The 18,205-nt window shown below is 28.6% G+C and overlaps 1 protein-coding gene across 1 annotated transcript; it reads right to left on the bottom strand.

Annotated features, from left to right (window-relative positions):
* Positions 1-45: 45 nt before the first annotated feature.
* Positions 46-7,727, bottom strand: LOC133032696 (histidine kinase CKI1-like). Its single transcript, XM_061106849.1, has 7 exons — positions 7,623-7,727; positions 7,149-7,385; positions 3,150-3,896; positions 2,664-3,039; positions 1,958-2,574; positions 537-1,805; positions 46-438 (listed from the first exon to the last, which is right to left on the bottom strand). The coding sequence occupies exons 1-7, from the start codon at positions 7,674-7,676 to the stop codon at positions 223-225; spliced, it is 3,516 nt and encodes a 1,171-aa protein (XP_060962832.1). The 5' UTR covers positions 7,677-7,727; the 3' UTR covers positions 46-222.
* Positions 7,728-18,205: the final 10,478 nt, after the last annotated feature.

The following is an 18,205-nucleotide window of genomic DNA, read 5'->3' as shown; positions in this document are numbered from 1 at the left end:
TAGAAAATGAAACTACAAATACAAGGCAGTTAGCAGGTACCCTAAATAAGATTACCAAGCCCATATCAGTATGATAATATTGGTTCTTAACTAAGATTATTGTCTGTGTTTGTGAGTGTATTTTTTTGTTCCTGTCTCAGTTAAATAGTAACACAGAAACGAGTTTCTGTGAATTGCTTATTCTCATTAACAAACTTTCAAGATAGCATGTAGGGAACATGATCACTTTGATGCATTGATGGATCGGATGGCTTTAAACAGATCGTTTTGTTTCAACGGTTTGCTTAGACAAGCATCCATCCCAGCTTCTGTTGTCTTGTCAGTTTCTTCAGAACCTGCTGTATGAGCAGTCAGACCGAATATTGGTATATGAACACCGTATAGTTTCTCCTCTTTTCTTATCTCCTTAGTTGCTTCATATCCATTCATTACTGACATCTGCATTAAAACCAGTATATGTACATTAGTATAATCCAAACTTTGAGTACAATCTATTAATCTGTTAATGAAAATTGCATCCAAACTAGTATAGTTACCTCACAATCCATCAATATACAATAGTAAGGAAGAGTCATAGATTCTCCATGTTTCATCTGATTGGCTAGTTCTTTGGAAACAAGTTGAAAAGCTTCTTTGCCATTTGAACATAGATCAGTAGTTGCACCTTGCTGTTTGACTATTCTACTAGCCAATTCTCGAGCCAATAAGTTGTCATCTACAACCAGAATCTTCTTCCCACTTAATGGTAGCTTCTCACTTGGATTGCTTGTCTTGGTCGATTCCCCAGGTTCTTGTATTTCACTTAGAAATTGAGTCTTAGACATATGATAAGATGAGTACCTGTAATCATGTTCATGGATTGAAAGGGTCTTGTTCAAAAGCATCTTGAACTCACTGCTTGTACTACCAACTTCTTCGATTTCATGCTTGACCCTTCTAGAAGGAACTGTAGTTGAAGATGAAGCCTCAAATTCTGGAAGAAGTCTCACCACTTGGAACAAACGAGTCCCATGGAATGGCTTGTACATAATAGTGTCAGTTGTGTCAAAGAGAGAGTTGTCGATGGTACGAGTCAGTGGATTCATTAGCCAAAAAACTCGGCAAGTAGTGTTTTCGAGGCTGTTTTTGAACTCATTCACCACCTCTAACAGCTGCGAAATTGGTCCAGCAGTTGTATCCACTACCATTACTACTAACCCACCCGATGTTCCCCGAGGTAGATGATCAATAGTAGTACTCCTTTTGAAGAGGGAAAGCGCGTAGTTTTCGCCATTTGTTTCAATGGCTTTGTAAGGACTCTGGCATGCTGAAGAGTCTGTGCTTGAGTTGTCACCACTGTTGTTCCCTTGCTTCATGCACTTCACTTGGTTGAGAATACTAGGAAGTTGTTCCCACTGTTCCACCAACAAAACATTTATCCCAAGTCTCTTCATGAAATTCAGTGAAACTCTTCTCCTTTCATCGTTTTGAATCATTAGGATAACATAAGAACTATCTACCTTAGGACTTGGACTACAGTTCGGGTTGAGTGTGCTTATTTGGCTAACACCTTCTTCTTCTTGCTTACCAATGTTACTTGGTACCAGCTCATTAGTTTCCAATTCATGGTCTTCCTTATTAGTAGCAGTACTACTATTATTAGTAGCATTAGTTTCCAATTCATTTTGGTCTTCTTTAGTAGTACAGCTATTATTATTGTCAAAGGCATCCTCACACACAGAGAGAAGAATATTGAACCTGAAGCAAGCTCCCTTTTCTCCAATGTTCTTGTCCACGACAGAGATTTCTCCATGCATCAATTCTACCTGAAAGCAATCAAAATACAAAATGAGTTTAGAGCTGTTTGACAAAATAGATGTTTGTTTTGAAAAATTCTTTGTAAAATAGTCTTTCTAGCAAGAGTGTTGAGTGTGTGTCAACTATGTCCGAGAATACTACTTTGGGTATAACTACTTACCAAAGACTTGACAATACCAAGTCCTAAGCCAGTGCCTCCTTTAATTACAGTAGTATCTTTGTCTTGGACATAGTTTTGGAAAAGCGCCTTTCGTTTTTCCTTCGGGATTCCTTTCCCAGTGTCATCCACTTCAAACACAAAGTCCATAACATGCGGGTCGTTCTTGACCATATTCATGGATTGATCATCATCAGCAGCAACAGCATCATGGTCATGGTCGTTCTCATGAGCTTTTTTCTTTTGAGACAAGCATGGAAATAGTTTCTTTATAACTCCTTCATTTGGTGGGGTGTCATTGATTGAGCTATTTGTGAAGCATGGTTTTCTAGCCCAAGCTCTAAGAACCACTTGACCATGATTTGGTGTACATTTGACAGCATTGCTTAACAAGTTGCATAGTATCTGTTTAAGCTTGATTCTATCACCTTTGACATGTGAAAACTTTATCACAGAGGCATCACAAGGGTCCAAAATCATATCAATTTCTCTACTAGCTCCAACAGGGTGGTACAAGTCAGCTACTTCTTCCAAAAGAGGAGCCATTTCAAACTCTTCCTCTTCTAGCCTCATCATTCCAGCCTCAATTTTGCTTGTGTCAAGAATGGTGTTCAATATACCTTCAAGTCACATAAAATTGTCACATATTAAAACAAAAAAGGAGAAAAGCAAAATCAAGATATGGATTATGAATTATGAGTGTTATTACCTAAAAGGTCCTTGGTACAAGCATCCATTTGTCTTAAATTAGTTTCAAGCTCAGTGCCAGGAGTAACCTCCTTATAAGACAACTCTATGAGACCACTAATTCCAGCCAAAGGAGCTCTGATATCATGGCTGGCTCTTGCAAAAGCTAGGCTTCTGTTTTGAGTCCTCTCCTCAGCTAGTTTGGTTGCCTCCCTTTGCTCCATCAGTGCATCTCTCAGATAATTCTCTATTATTGAGTCTCTGAAATTTATGAACACAAAGCTGAATATTGGAAGAATGGTTGTCACCATTATTGATACTAGAAGGATGAGCTGCACTGTACTTTGCTTGTGCACAAAGTTCACCATTTCACTTTGTGGCACTGCCAATGCATACACCTGAAAACCCACATACAAAAATGAAGAAGAAGTCAATTGAGGAAGACCATTCTATGCAACGAATTCAAAAGAAATAAATAGGTAGAAATTGTTGTAGGAAAAGTACATACCGATTGCACCCCAATCACATCAAGTTGAGAACAATAGAAGTCATAATTGGTTCCTTCAATATTCACAACTGTAGTACTTATCACTGGTGATGGTGAAGATCTCCCACTGTTATAAGAATAACATTTAACACTTGCATTATGATCACCACTACCATTGGGTTCAATCAATTCAAATGAGACTGAAACATGATTACTATGATCCTCTACATCAACGACCATCTTAGTCCCTTTGAGCCCATGATTAACAACCATTTCTCCACCTTTGGTAGCCAAGTACAACAAGCTACTACTACTACTACCACCACTACTACTACTACTCACATCACCATATAACTCATCACTTAGGTCTTTGACCAAATACCCTAGAACAATGAGACCTTTGCCATGGTTAACAGTGGCTGAGTTTTGGAGTAAGAGATCATGACCATTGTCCCATTTAGTTCCTAGAAAAGCATAGGAGCCATTCATGCTGTTCAAGGCTAAGTCTGTGAAGGAGCTTGCATTAATGGTGGTGAATGGTTTGAATGTGGTGACATCTCCAAGTGTCTTTCCAGTGTCATGATCAACTCTTTGTTTGTACCAATTGGTGTTTTTCATGGGGGTGGAATAATAGTGAGGAGAGTAGATCATAAATATTTGATTGAGTTGGTCCATGGAGTAGGATATAACTTGACCATCTTTTCCAATGTATGAGATTTGACCAAGGTGTGGGGTCATTAGTAGCGATTGGAATAAAAGTGGCGCCACCTAAAAAAATAATTGGGAATTTTTAGTATTACATAATATTATTCTTCAATAAACACATTATACTTTATTTATATTTAATTATATATTTTATCAAATATAATATTAATTTTCTATACAAAACGGTAATAGATTTTATGTACTTAATTTATTACACAAACATGTTTGATGTATTTATTATAGTTATAGGCAATAGATATTATATATTAATTATTTTATATTTTTATAATAATTTATCAGCTGATTTATTATTATTTTTTTTTTTGAACAACAGCTGATTTATTATTTGAATATATAGTATCACGCTTAAATACTATTTCATTTATTTATTTTTTAAAATATATGGATAAATAATAAGAAATATTTATCAATAATTTTATATATTTATATATATATATATATTTAAATACATGCATTTCAATCATATTTGAAAGATTTACATGAAAAAAAAAGTTACTTTCATATTAATTAGTATAAAAATATAAAATTAAAAAAATAATTACTTATTATCTCTAATGCTTTATTATTGTTTTAATTATTAACTAATTATATTTTATAATCCATACAAAAAAAATTAATAAATTTTACAAACATAAGTAAATTTATTACTTATTATTCAGGTAATTACATATATATCTATAATATTTACGTCATTTAGTTTTTTTTCTTTTATTTTTATACCATAATTTTATTAATTATTTTAATCTTTTTAAAATTTATTAGGGTAAGGTTACCTGTGGATAGAGTAATATCCATACCCTACCTGAAAAAAAATCATAAGATAATAGGGTAGGGTATGAGTGGATTTTTTTTTTTAATAAGGTAAGGTCGTGAAATAAGCATACCCTACTCATACCCTACCCGTTGACATCCTTAAATTAATTTAAATTAAATATTAACTTATTATCATTATTTTTTTCAATTAATTATTGTAATGATTAATGTAATATAACTAACAAAAATAATTTTCTAATATAATGCTATATTTTTTTTTTTAATGTTCTAGTTATTTTTAATAAAAAAATAGATTATTTAAATTTTAAATTTGATTATATATGTATAACTAACTAATTTATTAGCTAAATAGGATAGAAAGTAACACAATGTCCACAACTTTGCAAAGGGAATAGTTGAAAATAAATTTTTAATAACACAAAAGATTTAGAAAGTGCAATAAGGTAGTAATAACAGTTTAAAGATAAAAGTCCTATTTATTCATTTTTCTATTAAAAGAAGGCCACACAAATATATTGAAAAGAAAACTAAAACTAAATTTCATACGAATGACATACACCATAAGAAAAAACAATCAAACAAACTTAAAAAAAAACCACATATGTGATAACACAACTAGAACAAACATAAAATTAAGATAAAAGGTATGTAATCATTTCACCTATCTTTTGTCAAAATAAAGATTTAGTATCATATATTTTCATTTCAACAATATTTAAACGTTATAATTCAAATTTAATTAAACAAAGATTATAATATAAAAATGATCTTCAATTATATATTTATACAAATTCAAATGGAAATTTTAAGAACATCAACTCTTTCTCTCCAATTTATTCTCCTTATTCATGGAGACAAAAAAAAAAGTTTTTGATGATAAAACTTGCACACAAATAAGTTCGACACTAGCTAATATATGCACTTAGAATAGATGAGTTAAGTTTTCTTTTCACAATTTTTTTATATTTAGAACGTTAAAATTTACATAAAATCGAGTTCAACTTGATGAAAACTCGATGCTCCTCAATTCCAACTCGATGAGCCCTTTTTTCTTCAAAAATGATAATAAAAAAAACTCAATAAAAGTCGATGCTCCTCGATGCCCAGCTTGATGGGGCCTTTAAATCATGATTTTCACAAAAAACTAGATAAAAACTCGATGTCAACTCAATACTCCTTGACAAATCTTGATGTAATTTGTTAAAAATTCATAATTTGTCACAGGAGTGTCAAAAAGGAGTGTCTTTTTGAGGTAATTTTTTTTAATTATTTTTTTTAATTAGGGTACTTATTTTATCTATACTTAAGAGTTGTGTATATGCACTTTTGAGAAGTATAAAGTTTCAAAAAATTACAAAAGCATCTCAAAACATGAGGTATTTGTTGAATTTTTTGGAGTACTTTTAAGCTTCCCACTTCCCAAATGTCCATATACTCATTTTCAATGTGTAAATTTTGAACAAATGCCCAAATTAAAAATAATCACTTCAAAAGGGACACTTGAGTCAAAAATTATGCATTTTAACTAGTAATTGTATCGAGATTAGTTGATATGCATCAATTTTTATCGAGTTTTTTTTTTAAAAAAAAAAATATAATTTTATGATCCTATATTGAGTTGGGCATGATTTTTTTTTATTATTATTATTATTTATTTTTATTTAATGAATTCATTATTTTAAGGCCCCACATTGAGATGACATCGAGGAGTATCGTGCAAATTTTAATGTTTTTGATTGAAAAATTGGATGAGATATAGATGGTGATGTAGTTCCCATACTCCATAAGAGAAGAGAGAGGAGAGGGAGAGAGCAAGGAAATAGTAAAGAGAAAGTGTGGCTGTTTAGAGAAATGTACTTTAGCTAGGTAGAAGCTAGAAGCTGAATCATGCATTATATAATATTTTTTAGATAGAGAAATTATATATGTTGGATATTTTTGTTATGGAATTGTCATGTTAAGTATTCAAAATTAATTATTTAGTTATATATAACTTAGAACAATTTGATTAAATTGATAAACAATTATTAATCAAATTTAACTTGTGTATAAGCACATATTGTTACTAAACTTGCATGTTATCAAAACATAGGATAGTATAGTTTCTTCTAAAAACTAAACTAAATGGTTAAGATCATATATACTCTACATAATCACCCTTGAAAAGTATCTTTAAATTAAAATTTATTGTATAATGGTCCCTCTAGCTTATGTGATATTATATGTTAGGTCAGCGTATGCCTAGGGCTTCAATTTTTTAAAATATTATTATTATTTTTCAACAAAAATTATTTAAAAATAAATAACAAATTTTGCATTGAGTCTTAATTAGTATGTAACCCATGCAGTATATGCACTAACCCACTTGGTATAAAATGATAACTTTATATACATAAAAAGAGAGGGACACATTTAATTTTAGTTTGGGACCCTAAACACAACACTTGCATTCGATAATTTTATTAAAAAAAAAATAACAAAAAACATTGTTTTATAATATATATATGCAATAGTACTGACCTTGATTTCAATATCAGAGAATGAGAGGTTAGATCCATTAAAAGATGAATCTAAAAATCTTGCCAAGTTGGGTGTAGAAGAAGTTGTTTGGCTGAAAAGCCTTGTAGTTCTCTCAATTTGGGATTTGAGTTGGGAATGCAAATGATTGGAGCTCACATTAACATCCTCTTTAACATGTTTAATCATTCCATACCAATTTGGTAACAATAAACCCTGAAGTACTACCACTGCCGTTACCTACATTTAATTTAATTTTAAAAAAAATATATATACAAATTTTAATTAGTAAAAATAATATATTCTTTAGTGTAATTTTGCAAAGTAACATTCTCGATTATCTTGTAAAAAATTATCAAAAAATGACAATTCAAATAATAATGGATATTATTATGAATGTGAGTACGTAAAAGAAATGTAATATAATGTTGCAATCAAATTAATATAAATTTATTTGGAAATGGAAATAATTATTACCAGAACAATGACAACAAGGAGCCGCAGTAGTACTACAGGTGATACCAGCCTCATGGTATATCTTCAAGTAATTGAGATTATTAAGATTTTTTTCTATTTTATTCTGGTAATTATGAGAAAAAAAATATTAGTCATAATATCACATACTATGTATTAAATAATCCATAGAATTGTTTATTGTATATTTAGGCATGACAAATGAAGAAGCCAAATATATTACTTGATATTACACTGATTCAATAAGATATATATACTTTTTTTGAACAATATATACTTGAATTAGTGAATCAATATCTTCTTTTAATGTCTTTATGTGGAGATTTTCATCTCTACATAGCTATCTTTTTATTCTTTTTGTTTCAAGAAAAGGTAACAAAAAATTATCAATTTAATGTCTCATAAATCAGGGCATGCTTAGGCAATAATGCAAAGTTTATTAATGTTAATGAGCCATATATATATATATTTATTTATATATATAAAATATATTAACCAATTTTCAAGCCACATTCCTTTTCCAAAAAAAAAAAAAAAATTGCAACAACGACACATCCAAACAAAGTTCGTTAAAAATAAATTAATCAAAAAGAAAAATATATTATTTTTTAATAAATGAAATGTTGATTTGGAACCAAGGCCTTCGCCTTGTGCATTTATCCCTAAAATTAATTATCAATTTGTGTAGTTTTAATTATTATTATTATTTTATTGAAAATATGTATGTAGGCTATATAGCTTATAACATTTAATATTGTTGCATGCTCTTTTATTTTTTTTCTTAGGAAACTTATAGTTTTTGTTATATTTTAAAGTAAATGCTTATTTTGAGTAATTAATAAATATAGTACGCTAAAATTAAACGTGAAAATAATTTTACAATATAGAACATCTAATTTTATATATAGATATACATATATTTATTAAAAGGTAATAATTTCTTTTGATTACTTTCAACTAGCTATAAATATATTTAATAACTTTATTAGCACATGATTATGAAATAAATTAATACTTTTTTTTGTTCTTCTAGAAGAAAAAAAATATTCATTAATAGATCAATATCGTACATAGTATTTATAAAGAATATTCATTAATTTGTTACACTTACGAAACATGATGATTATACGATCGTATAAAGTGTACGTTTTTCATACGTTGACTCGATATCTTATCTACCGAATAATAAATATGTTCCCAATCATTTGATACGTTGACTCGATACCGAGTAATAATTAATATATTTTTAATTAAACTTCAAACACATGTTATAAATATATTTTTAATCAAACTTTAACAAACATATTGACTTAATATATGTATCTATGTAGTATTTAGCGCCTTATGGCGCAACAATTAAATTCAATGAAAAAAGAGGCTACATATTAGGTAGTTATATCAAAATGTACACATCTTTGCTCCAAAAAAACATTTTGTTCTAAGATTTTCTCAATTTAATTTCAAATTCATCACTAGATGAAGATCAAAACTATAAAGGAAAGGTGCATATATGTATATATAAGTATATAATATTTATAAATCTTGTCAGATGTCATTTTAAATCTACCTTATATTATTAAGTGGATTATTTGTATATGCATATATTCGAATAATTAACAATTCTTCAAAGGAGAAGTGATGAAGATCTAATTTTCCTAGAAATTTTTTTCTTGGCAACCAAACGTTATAGAAGAAAGAAAAAAAACCCCATGAAATTAATAACCAACAAAGAGAAGACATAGAATAGGAACTAAAAATGTAACTAAAATGATGGTAATTTACCTGATGTAATATTTTTCTTTAGTCACTTCAATGACTTATTCTGTTATGAGTACATAAAAAAGAACACACAAAAAAACCTCAAAAGAACAAATAAACAAAAGAAAAACTCACCTTTAAACTCGAATTGTATTCCTTTGAGGACTAGAGATTTTTTTTTTGGTTTTAAGTGATGGCTAGCTAAACAGGATTTTGTTTTAGAATAAGACTAATACATGTGTGTTTGGATATTAGGGAGAAGTGAAGAAGAAGCCCCTAGAGAAGTGATATTTATATAGTGATTATACCCTTAAGAAAAAGTTTATAGGATTATTGAAATTTTACTTTTTTGTTTTAATAATTAAAATTTAGGAAATACAAGTGGGAAATTTCCATTTGATTTCCCTTTTAAAGTTTTCTTCATTCATATTAATAAACGTGTCAAGGTTAAAAGAAATACTGAGAGAGAGAGAGAAAGAGAGAAATATATGGACTTTCTTTGGAAATTATAAATTTTATTCAAGAAAAAAAAAATATAGAGAGAGAGAGAGTTGATACACCAGAAGCAACACGTTATCACCATGCAAAAATGAAAAATCTGAAAATTAATGTGCATTTAATATCAGACTAGAAAGAAATCTTAAAAAAAATAATTGTTATAATTTATTATAACTGAAAAAATAAAACCAGCTTAACTTAGTGTATATAATACTGTGTTTTAGCACATGGTTTTCACCACCATGGTCTTCTAATTTTGGTAGTTTTAATTAAATTCTGAGAAAGGAGCAAAAAGAAGAAAAAAAATACCAAAGTCATCTAAAAAAGATTCAATAACAGTTACAAAATAATATTACATATATTTTTATATATTTTTCTTAAACTTATACCTCATTCGTGTTATTTCTTAAACTTTATTTCGTAGTTTTTATATATTTGCATTCCAGGATTTTGATCAATTATTATTATTATTATTATTATTATTATTATTATAGAATATGTGAGCTAAATTTTATATATGTTTACATAATAATTTTTAACAAATGACAAGAAGAATGTATATACAACAATTTTAAAATATATTCTAATTTCATTGCAAAAAAAAAAACAATTTTAAAATATATAAAAATATATAAAATTAATTAATTATCTACTTTTTAAGATGGTAACATTGTAGCATGTAGATATATCTAAAAGTTAATCACACTTTTTTTTGGTTAATTCAAACATGGTTTATAAACTTTTAATATATTTTCTCCGAAATAAAGAGAAACAACAACAAAAATATAATGTAACATCTAACTAACTATGAGGTAATTATTTAAATTTAGAAGTGAAATCAGCTGAATATTAAAGAATCCATAATCAAGCTAGTCCTGATGATGAGTAGATAGAATAAACTTATTCCAAACTTTATAAATTTTGATACTTTTTTCAAAATCTCTTTTTCTCAAGAAACATATGTAATTTTTTTAGAATATATATAGTTTGGAATAGTAAAATAATTAATAATTTTAACATGTATGGTATTATTGTTAATGAATATTTTTTAAAAAGTAATCGTATACTTCTTTCCATGCAAACGAAGTTTATAAACTTGAATATACTTTTTCCGAAGTAAAAAGTAAAAAAACAACAAGAATGTTGCGATAAATGTTTTTTTTTTTTTTTGAGTGTTGAATGTTGCGATAAATGTTAATTAATGAAATAATGAATATACAATAAACAAATATTTTAGCATGAAAACTATTTTTGTAAATAAATATTTAGCATGCAAGGAAATATTGTAAATAAAAAGTGAAGTAACTATACTTATTTTAGTACAAATGACATTTACAAACTTAAACTTTTCTCGAGTTAAGAAGGGAAAAATAACAAAGTAATACAATAAATGTTAATGATCAAATTATGAGGGTACTTATTAACAAAGTAAACCGATATAATAGAAATAAATTCATAACAAATGAGTTTCAATGAATGGGACTAGGACGCATCATATTGTCTAATTTCTTAGACTTGTAATACTTATTTAAATATTCTTTGCACCCTAAAAGTTTAACTTCCAAGATCTTCTAATTTTAATAATTTAATATGCTTATCCCATGCCCAAAATAACTTATTTTAACCCTTACACAACATATGATAACTATAGAGGGACCTTTTGAGACTCTAATTGCTCAAGCTACTTATTTGAGTATTTTTTTTTCTTCTTCTAAAGTTTCTAAATTTTTAAAATGGTAAATGTGTGTGAACATTGTAATATGTTAAATGTTATTGTAAACTAATTAATATTTGCTAAAATCATGGTACTATGTTTGATACAAATGACATTTATAAACTTGAATTTATTTTGCTTAGATAATTAAAATGAACAAAAACGCAATAATGATATTGTTACAATAGATAGCTAGCTAATTGAAGTAGTGTAAAGTACTTTTTAAATGTTTTTTTTTTTTTTTTGAGATAAAATGCTATTATAATAAAGAACGTGTCATAATACACTGTATAGACATTAGATGAGGTGGTAATTTCTCCAACTATAAGCAATCAATGTCCACTGAAAGAGCATACTTAGCTAACAAGTTAGCAGCAGTATTTAAAGACCTTTAAATATACGAAATTTACACTTTAGGAAAATTTGACACTAAAAGAGAGATATTTACTAACAAACAATAAAATCAAAGACATTAGCTTAAGTAGACTGTAATCTAACTACCATAAGAGAATCTAACTCTATGTAGTGAATTGGTAAGCAAAGATCTTTAGGCCATTGCAAACCATACATCAAGGTTATTGCTTACATCTGGTCAAAAACAACTTAGGAAAGGTTTAGACATTGCAGCGATGATATCACCCCTACAATTATGTAATATTGCACCAAAAGTAGAAGTTTTAGCCATTGTGTTAACAATCACATCTATATATTTAATTTCACCCTCCCTAAATGTGGATTTAACCATTGCCAAGTTGTTGGAACAACCTTGGAAGACAATTCACATTGAGAAGGAATCAAACCTGTAGGATTCCAGGCTGAATGGAATTCATCAAGGTATGAGATAGCAAAGTATAACAATACATCTAAAGTTTTAGGCTTTGTTCCATGATGTTCTTTGTTCCTTTCGTTCTAAATACTCCAAATGATGCAAGAAAATTGCTCCAATTGGAGGTTTGTCTATTCTGTAGACACCTGAAGCAATAATTATTTTAGAGACATTCAGTTGGAGAGGACAAAATCTTGAAAAAAAATCAAGGCTCTCCAAACACGCTTGGGACATTTGTAAAGAAATGGAGCATGCGTAACGGTTTCCCTCTCAAACTGACACAATGAGCATTGACTTGTGTCACTAATATGTCTTGTATGAAGGATATCCACAGCAAAAAAACAATCATGAATAACAAGCCATAGAAAAATACGGATCTTGGAAGGGATAGATAACGACTGAAGTTTCTTCCACCATTGTAAGGAAGAGGGTGAACTTGCAACAAGTTGTTGCTCTTCAAGTTGGTTTGCCAGTCTATATCGAGATTTGACTGAGTATGAACCATGAGATTCATGATGCCAAATTAGTTAGTCCTGCTAAGTAATAAACAAAGTTAATGAGATGCTCTATATCCTCTCAATATCAGAATCCAAAAAGAAGGATTTTAAAAGGGGGATATTATTGAGATTTATGCCCTAAAAGTAAGTAATTAATAGATAATATATTAAAAAATATATAAAATATAATTAATTATAAGATAAATGATACATTAATTACAATAGTATAATTATTAAATATCTGAAAATTTCTTATTTATATGGAGAAGGTATAATTTTGTAAGGACATATAAGAGAATTAAGATTATACCATATGAATAAAATAAGTAGGTAGTGTATTAAAGTAATGAGAATCTTTAATATAAAACTACTATGTATGATTTACTAACGCTATATACTTCTAGTGTGTGTGATTTTGATTCGGATCACATATGTAGATAGGCATGCAGTAAATGTGTTGTGTATGATTTGATTATACATGACTGGACCGATATGTAATAAATATCTTTCATTAACGTGTCGTTCATGAAAGAGTAATGTACTTTTCATACCTCAAGTTTTGATTTAAGGGTATCGGCCGACCTAAATGGAGAAAGATCAACAATCTCAGGCCCTATGTCACAACAACAAAAAGAACGATTAATCATTTGACCTAACCCGTTCTAGGTCCTTAATTCATCACCATAAGTCCTCTTGTAGGTCACTAGGGTACCAATACCCTAAACATTGAGAAAACTTGAAAAATAGGAGTTCTAAACATCACCAAAAATGGTAATTAAGTCGTTTAGAAAATAGACTTTTTTTCAATGTTTCCTAGTAGGGAAAATAGTAGACCGTTTTTTCAAAAATGGTTTGCTGTCTTTTATAGGAAACATGAAACCTCAAGTTTCAAATTTTTAAAATTCTACCAAAACCTAACCAAATGTTTCCAGACTTCACAAAACAATCATACAACATCCATACAATAATCTCTACATGACAGAAATTAACACTACTACAAACCAAGCCTTTAGAGGCACTTTTTTTCAGCAAATATTAAAGAACCGACGACATAGGGTTGGAATTTTTTAGAAGGGATTTTGACACCACTTATGGCGTCGATTTTTTGGAAATAACCGACGGCCCTATGTCGTCGGTTATTTCTAAAAAAACCGACGCCTAAAGGGTTTATAACCCTAGCCCAGCCCATCATCTTCCTCATTCGACCAGCCAACCCAGAAACCCCCAAACCAGAGAACCCCAAACCCTCTCCGCCAACCACCACGAAAAATCACCCCCATTTCATCATTTTTTCACCATTTTAGCTCATTTTTGTTTCTAAATCCTCTATTTTTCATACCTAAAACTATATACCTGAAAAGATCACATTTTTTCTCATTTTTTAAGGTAAACCGAAGGTAGAGGTAGTGGTGGTTGTGGTGGTTATACCTCCGGCCACCGTTTTTAGTGGAGAAAACATTGTATCTCAACGTCTATTAAGGTATAAATCTAATTTCTACTAATTTTAGTAATGTACATTGCTTTATTTTTTATTTTATAAATTTTTTTAGGGTTTTTCTATATTAATAAATATGTATTGTGTTGTATTGAATATATATTGTGTGTATATATTGTGAATGAGAAATGTATTGTGTGTGTGTATATTGTGAATGAAAAATGTGATTTAGGAGAGTATATATGTATGTACAGTAGAACCTCTATCCAAGAATACACTTGGGACCAAGTAAATTATATTCTAATTGGGAGGTTATAACTAAATAGAGTTACACTAGAAAAAAAAATTAAAAAATCAAAAAATATCAATGTAACAATAATAACAATAAATAATCTTTAATACTATATCATAATAGAAATATTTTAGAGTAAATATAATTTCATACATGTATTATAATTTAAAATAAAATTATTAATTTTACATAAATAAATTACAAAATACATGTATATATTTTATTAAGATGTAATTATTCTTATATAAATGTATACTTTGTTAATACGAGACTTACAAAATGTATAACTAATTACAATTTAGAGATTATTCTTATTTATAACTGGCCCAAATCGGGACTTGATTTTTTTATAACAAATTAGAGGTTATTCTTGAATAGAGTATTCTTAAATAGAGGTTCTACTGTATTTTGTGTTGTATTGAATATGTATTGTGTGTGTATATATTGTGAATGAGAAATGAGATAAATAGGAGAGTATTTTATATATTGTATATGTATATATTGAGTATTTTAAACTAATGGTTTTGTTAAATATTGTGAATGAGAATGAGATAAGAGAGTATTAAAATAAAAGTTTAGAAATTGTTTTCTAAAAAATTAGTTTAGAAACAAAAGTTTAAAAATTAACTCTATTTTGTATCAATTTTTTTCTATTTTTAATTTTATTTATGTGTTTTTATTTTTTTTAGTAGCTAGTAGATAGTTAATTACAACTACTTAGCAAGTTACTAATTTTCATTACTAGTTAGTAATAAATTAACTAGTTAGTAACTAATTACTCATAAATTGTATAACTAGTAAGTAACTAAATAAAAAAATTTGTAATTTTATAGTATTTCTTTATGTTGTAGGTTGTGAGGTCAATTTGCAAGGATCTGACTTATTTGGTATTGATCGGTTTCTAGTTAGCTCGAGGTATACACTCACTAAATTTTATTATAAATTAATTATGAATGCTTAGTAGAGTTTGAATATCTTAAATATTCATCCGTAGTGAAGTAGGTTCTGTAATATATTGTACTGCGCCGGATCGATGGGTGAAATAATATGCATGTTAGATGAGTTTGAATATCTTCAATATTCATCCTAGTGAAGTAGGTTCTGTGAATACATGTACTGCAGTCGAATGGGTGGTAAATTTTTATATTGCTAAATGTTGTTGTGATTATTTTATATTATTTTGAATTGTGTTTTGTTGTTATTAATAGGTTTGAATTTTTTGGAAACGTTCAATTATAGTTGTTATGCTGCCGAAATTTCAGTAAAATTAGGATAATATTTGATTTTAATTTTTCTTGAACTTAGTTGTTAGGATTTTATTGGAAGTGACTTTATCGGAAGACAAGTACATAATTTTTGGTATAACGTATGCTTTCTTTAACCTACTTTTATAAGAATATTTTTTATATATATTTAAATAATCTTTAAATGCTTAGAGTAATTTTAGAATAATATTGATGTAATACATAGGATATATATTGTTGAGTGCTAATGATAGATATAGTAAGCTATAAAAAAAAATACAAAAAATGGTCTATATTGGGATTTGAACTCGTGACCAAAATGATAGATTGATAAGTCTTTACCAATATACCAAAACACAATAGAATTAACAAATACATTATAAATAATGATTCTAATACTTAAAATAAGAATTCTATTAGTTTATGTTAAGTAAAATAGCAAACTAAAATACAAAAAATACCCAAGTTCAAAAAAAAAATCGCCTCAAGCGGACAACCGGATCAAAAGTTATTAATGTTCAAAGTTTTCAAAAAATTTCATGCAAAGTTTAGCTCTTTCTCTACAAAAATACAATACACTACAAAAATGATACAAACACATAATATAAAATATTAATAAAAAGATAGCTAATATACAAACACTTAGAGTAATGTAGATGTGTATTTATTCAACTTTTCAATTTAATTTGTATTTATGGTTATTATATATAATTTATACTTAATTTAATTATATTAATAATAAAATAATATATATATAAATTATGCTAAAATACAAAATTACAAAGCTGAAAAAAAACATAGGAAGATCTTATGGCGTCGGTTGTTTTTAACCCTTTAGCGTCACCCGGAACAGCGTTGGTAGCGAATTTTGCAAATACCGACGCTGAAAGCCCTTAAAAACTGCCTCTAAAGCTCAATTTTGTAGTAGTGTAAAATCATGCTCTAATATGAAAAATGCTATGAGAGCTCAAGCTTTGAGCTTAAAATTTCAAACTTGGCTCTCATCCCAAAACAACAACACAACTATCAAATGAGCATCAAAACTAGTCCAAAAACACCCCAAAAACAAAACCAAAATCTCACCAAACTCTTAGCAATTACAGAACAAAAAGTCAGCCTTCACACCTAAAGCTTTTCCAAAAAGAAAAGAACCAAACCTTACGTTAGCTTCCACTTCAAGGTTACCTTACAACTATTTGCTACTAAAGGTTTAAAGAGCTAGTTTTGAGCAGAAGAAGTCAAAGAAAATGATGTGGCGATGGTGGTGTTTCTTGCGAGAGAGAGAAGGAGAAGAGGAGAGGGTTTTGACTTCTTTGTTTTATGTTTCAATTTATATATATATATATATTTATACCTTAAGTTTTTTAAAAAATAAGATAAGAAGAAAAAAAAGAAAATAAGTAATAATAATATAATTAATTTAATTAAGAAAATGATTATTTTTTATTATTTTTTAGCCATTAAGAAATCTTTAACTTTAGAACATTTGGTCAATCCCGAGTACCTCGAAATATCTCGGTAATTCTAAAACTAACTTGTCTCAATAATCCTATTAAAATTTATAACTAAACTCGTTTGTAATATTTTTAGCCTTCGATCAGGTCTCCAAGATTGCTAAACTTAAAAATATTTTTATTCCATAAATAACTCACATTATATCCATACATTCTAAATAAATCTCCGTAATTAATAAATTACGCTTATTTATCTACTTATAGAAAAATTTTGTAATTCACGATGAGTTAAATTAGTAAGATCATAATCCTACTTATTACTATTTGATTAACTCATATCCATATAATAAATTCTAATTATTCATAATTAAATTTCCGAGATATTACATTGGAGTCTGGACATTAACAACCTCGCAAGCTGGTTTAGACCAGTTTTAAGTAATGATCTCCACAAGATCTCACTCTTTCTTAGTGATTTGAAAGATGTTATGATCTGGAAAAACTCTGCCAATGGGGTATTTTCTGTTAAAGATGCATATAAAACGCTCTCTAAATGTAGAATTGGTGAGATCAATGCGATTTTTAAACAACTTTGGAGGACTCCTCTCCTTGAGCATATTAAACATTTTCTACAACATTTAGGGAAAGATATTCTCCATTGTGGTAAAAGGCTTAATGTGATCTTTAACAATGAGTTACAATGTGTGCTCTGTAAGGATGGGGAAGACTCTCTGGATCATCTCTTCTTTCAATGTCCTTTGGCTAGAGTTTGTTGGTTTAGTAGCTTGTGGGGTATTCATAGTGACCTCTTGTCCTTTTCGTCCTCGAGAGACATTGTAAATTGGATCTTGAATCCTTATGGGAGTAG

Source organism: Cannabis sativa, chromosome X, assembly GCF_029168945.1.
Source record: "Cannabis sativa cultivar Pink pepper isolate KNU-18-1 chromosome X, ASM2916894v1, whole genome shotgun sequence".
NCBI classification, from domain to species: domain Eukaryota; kingdom Viridiplantae; phylum Streptophyta; class Magnoliopsida; order Rosales; family Cannabaceae; genus Cannabis; species Cannabis sativa.
Note: the sequence above shows the minus strand (reverse complement) of the source record. Positions and strands in the feature narration are given on the sequence as shown.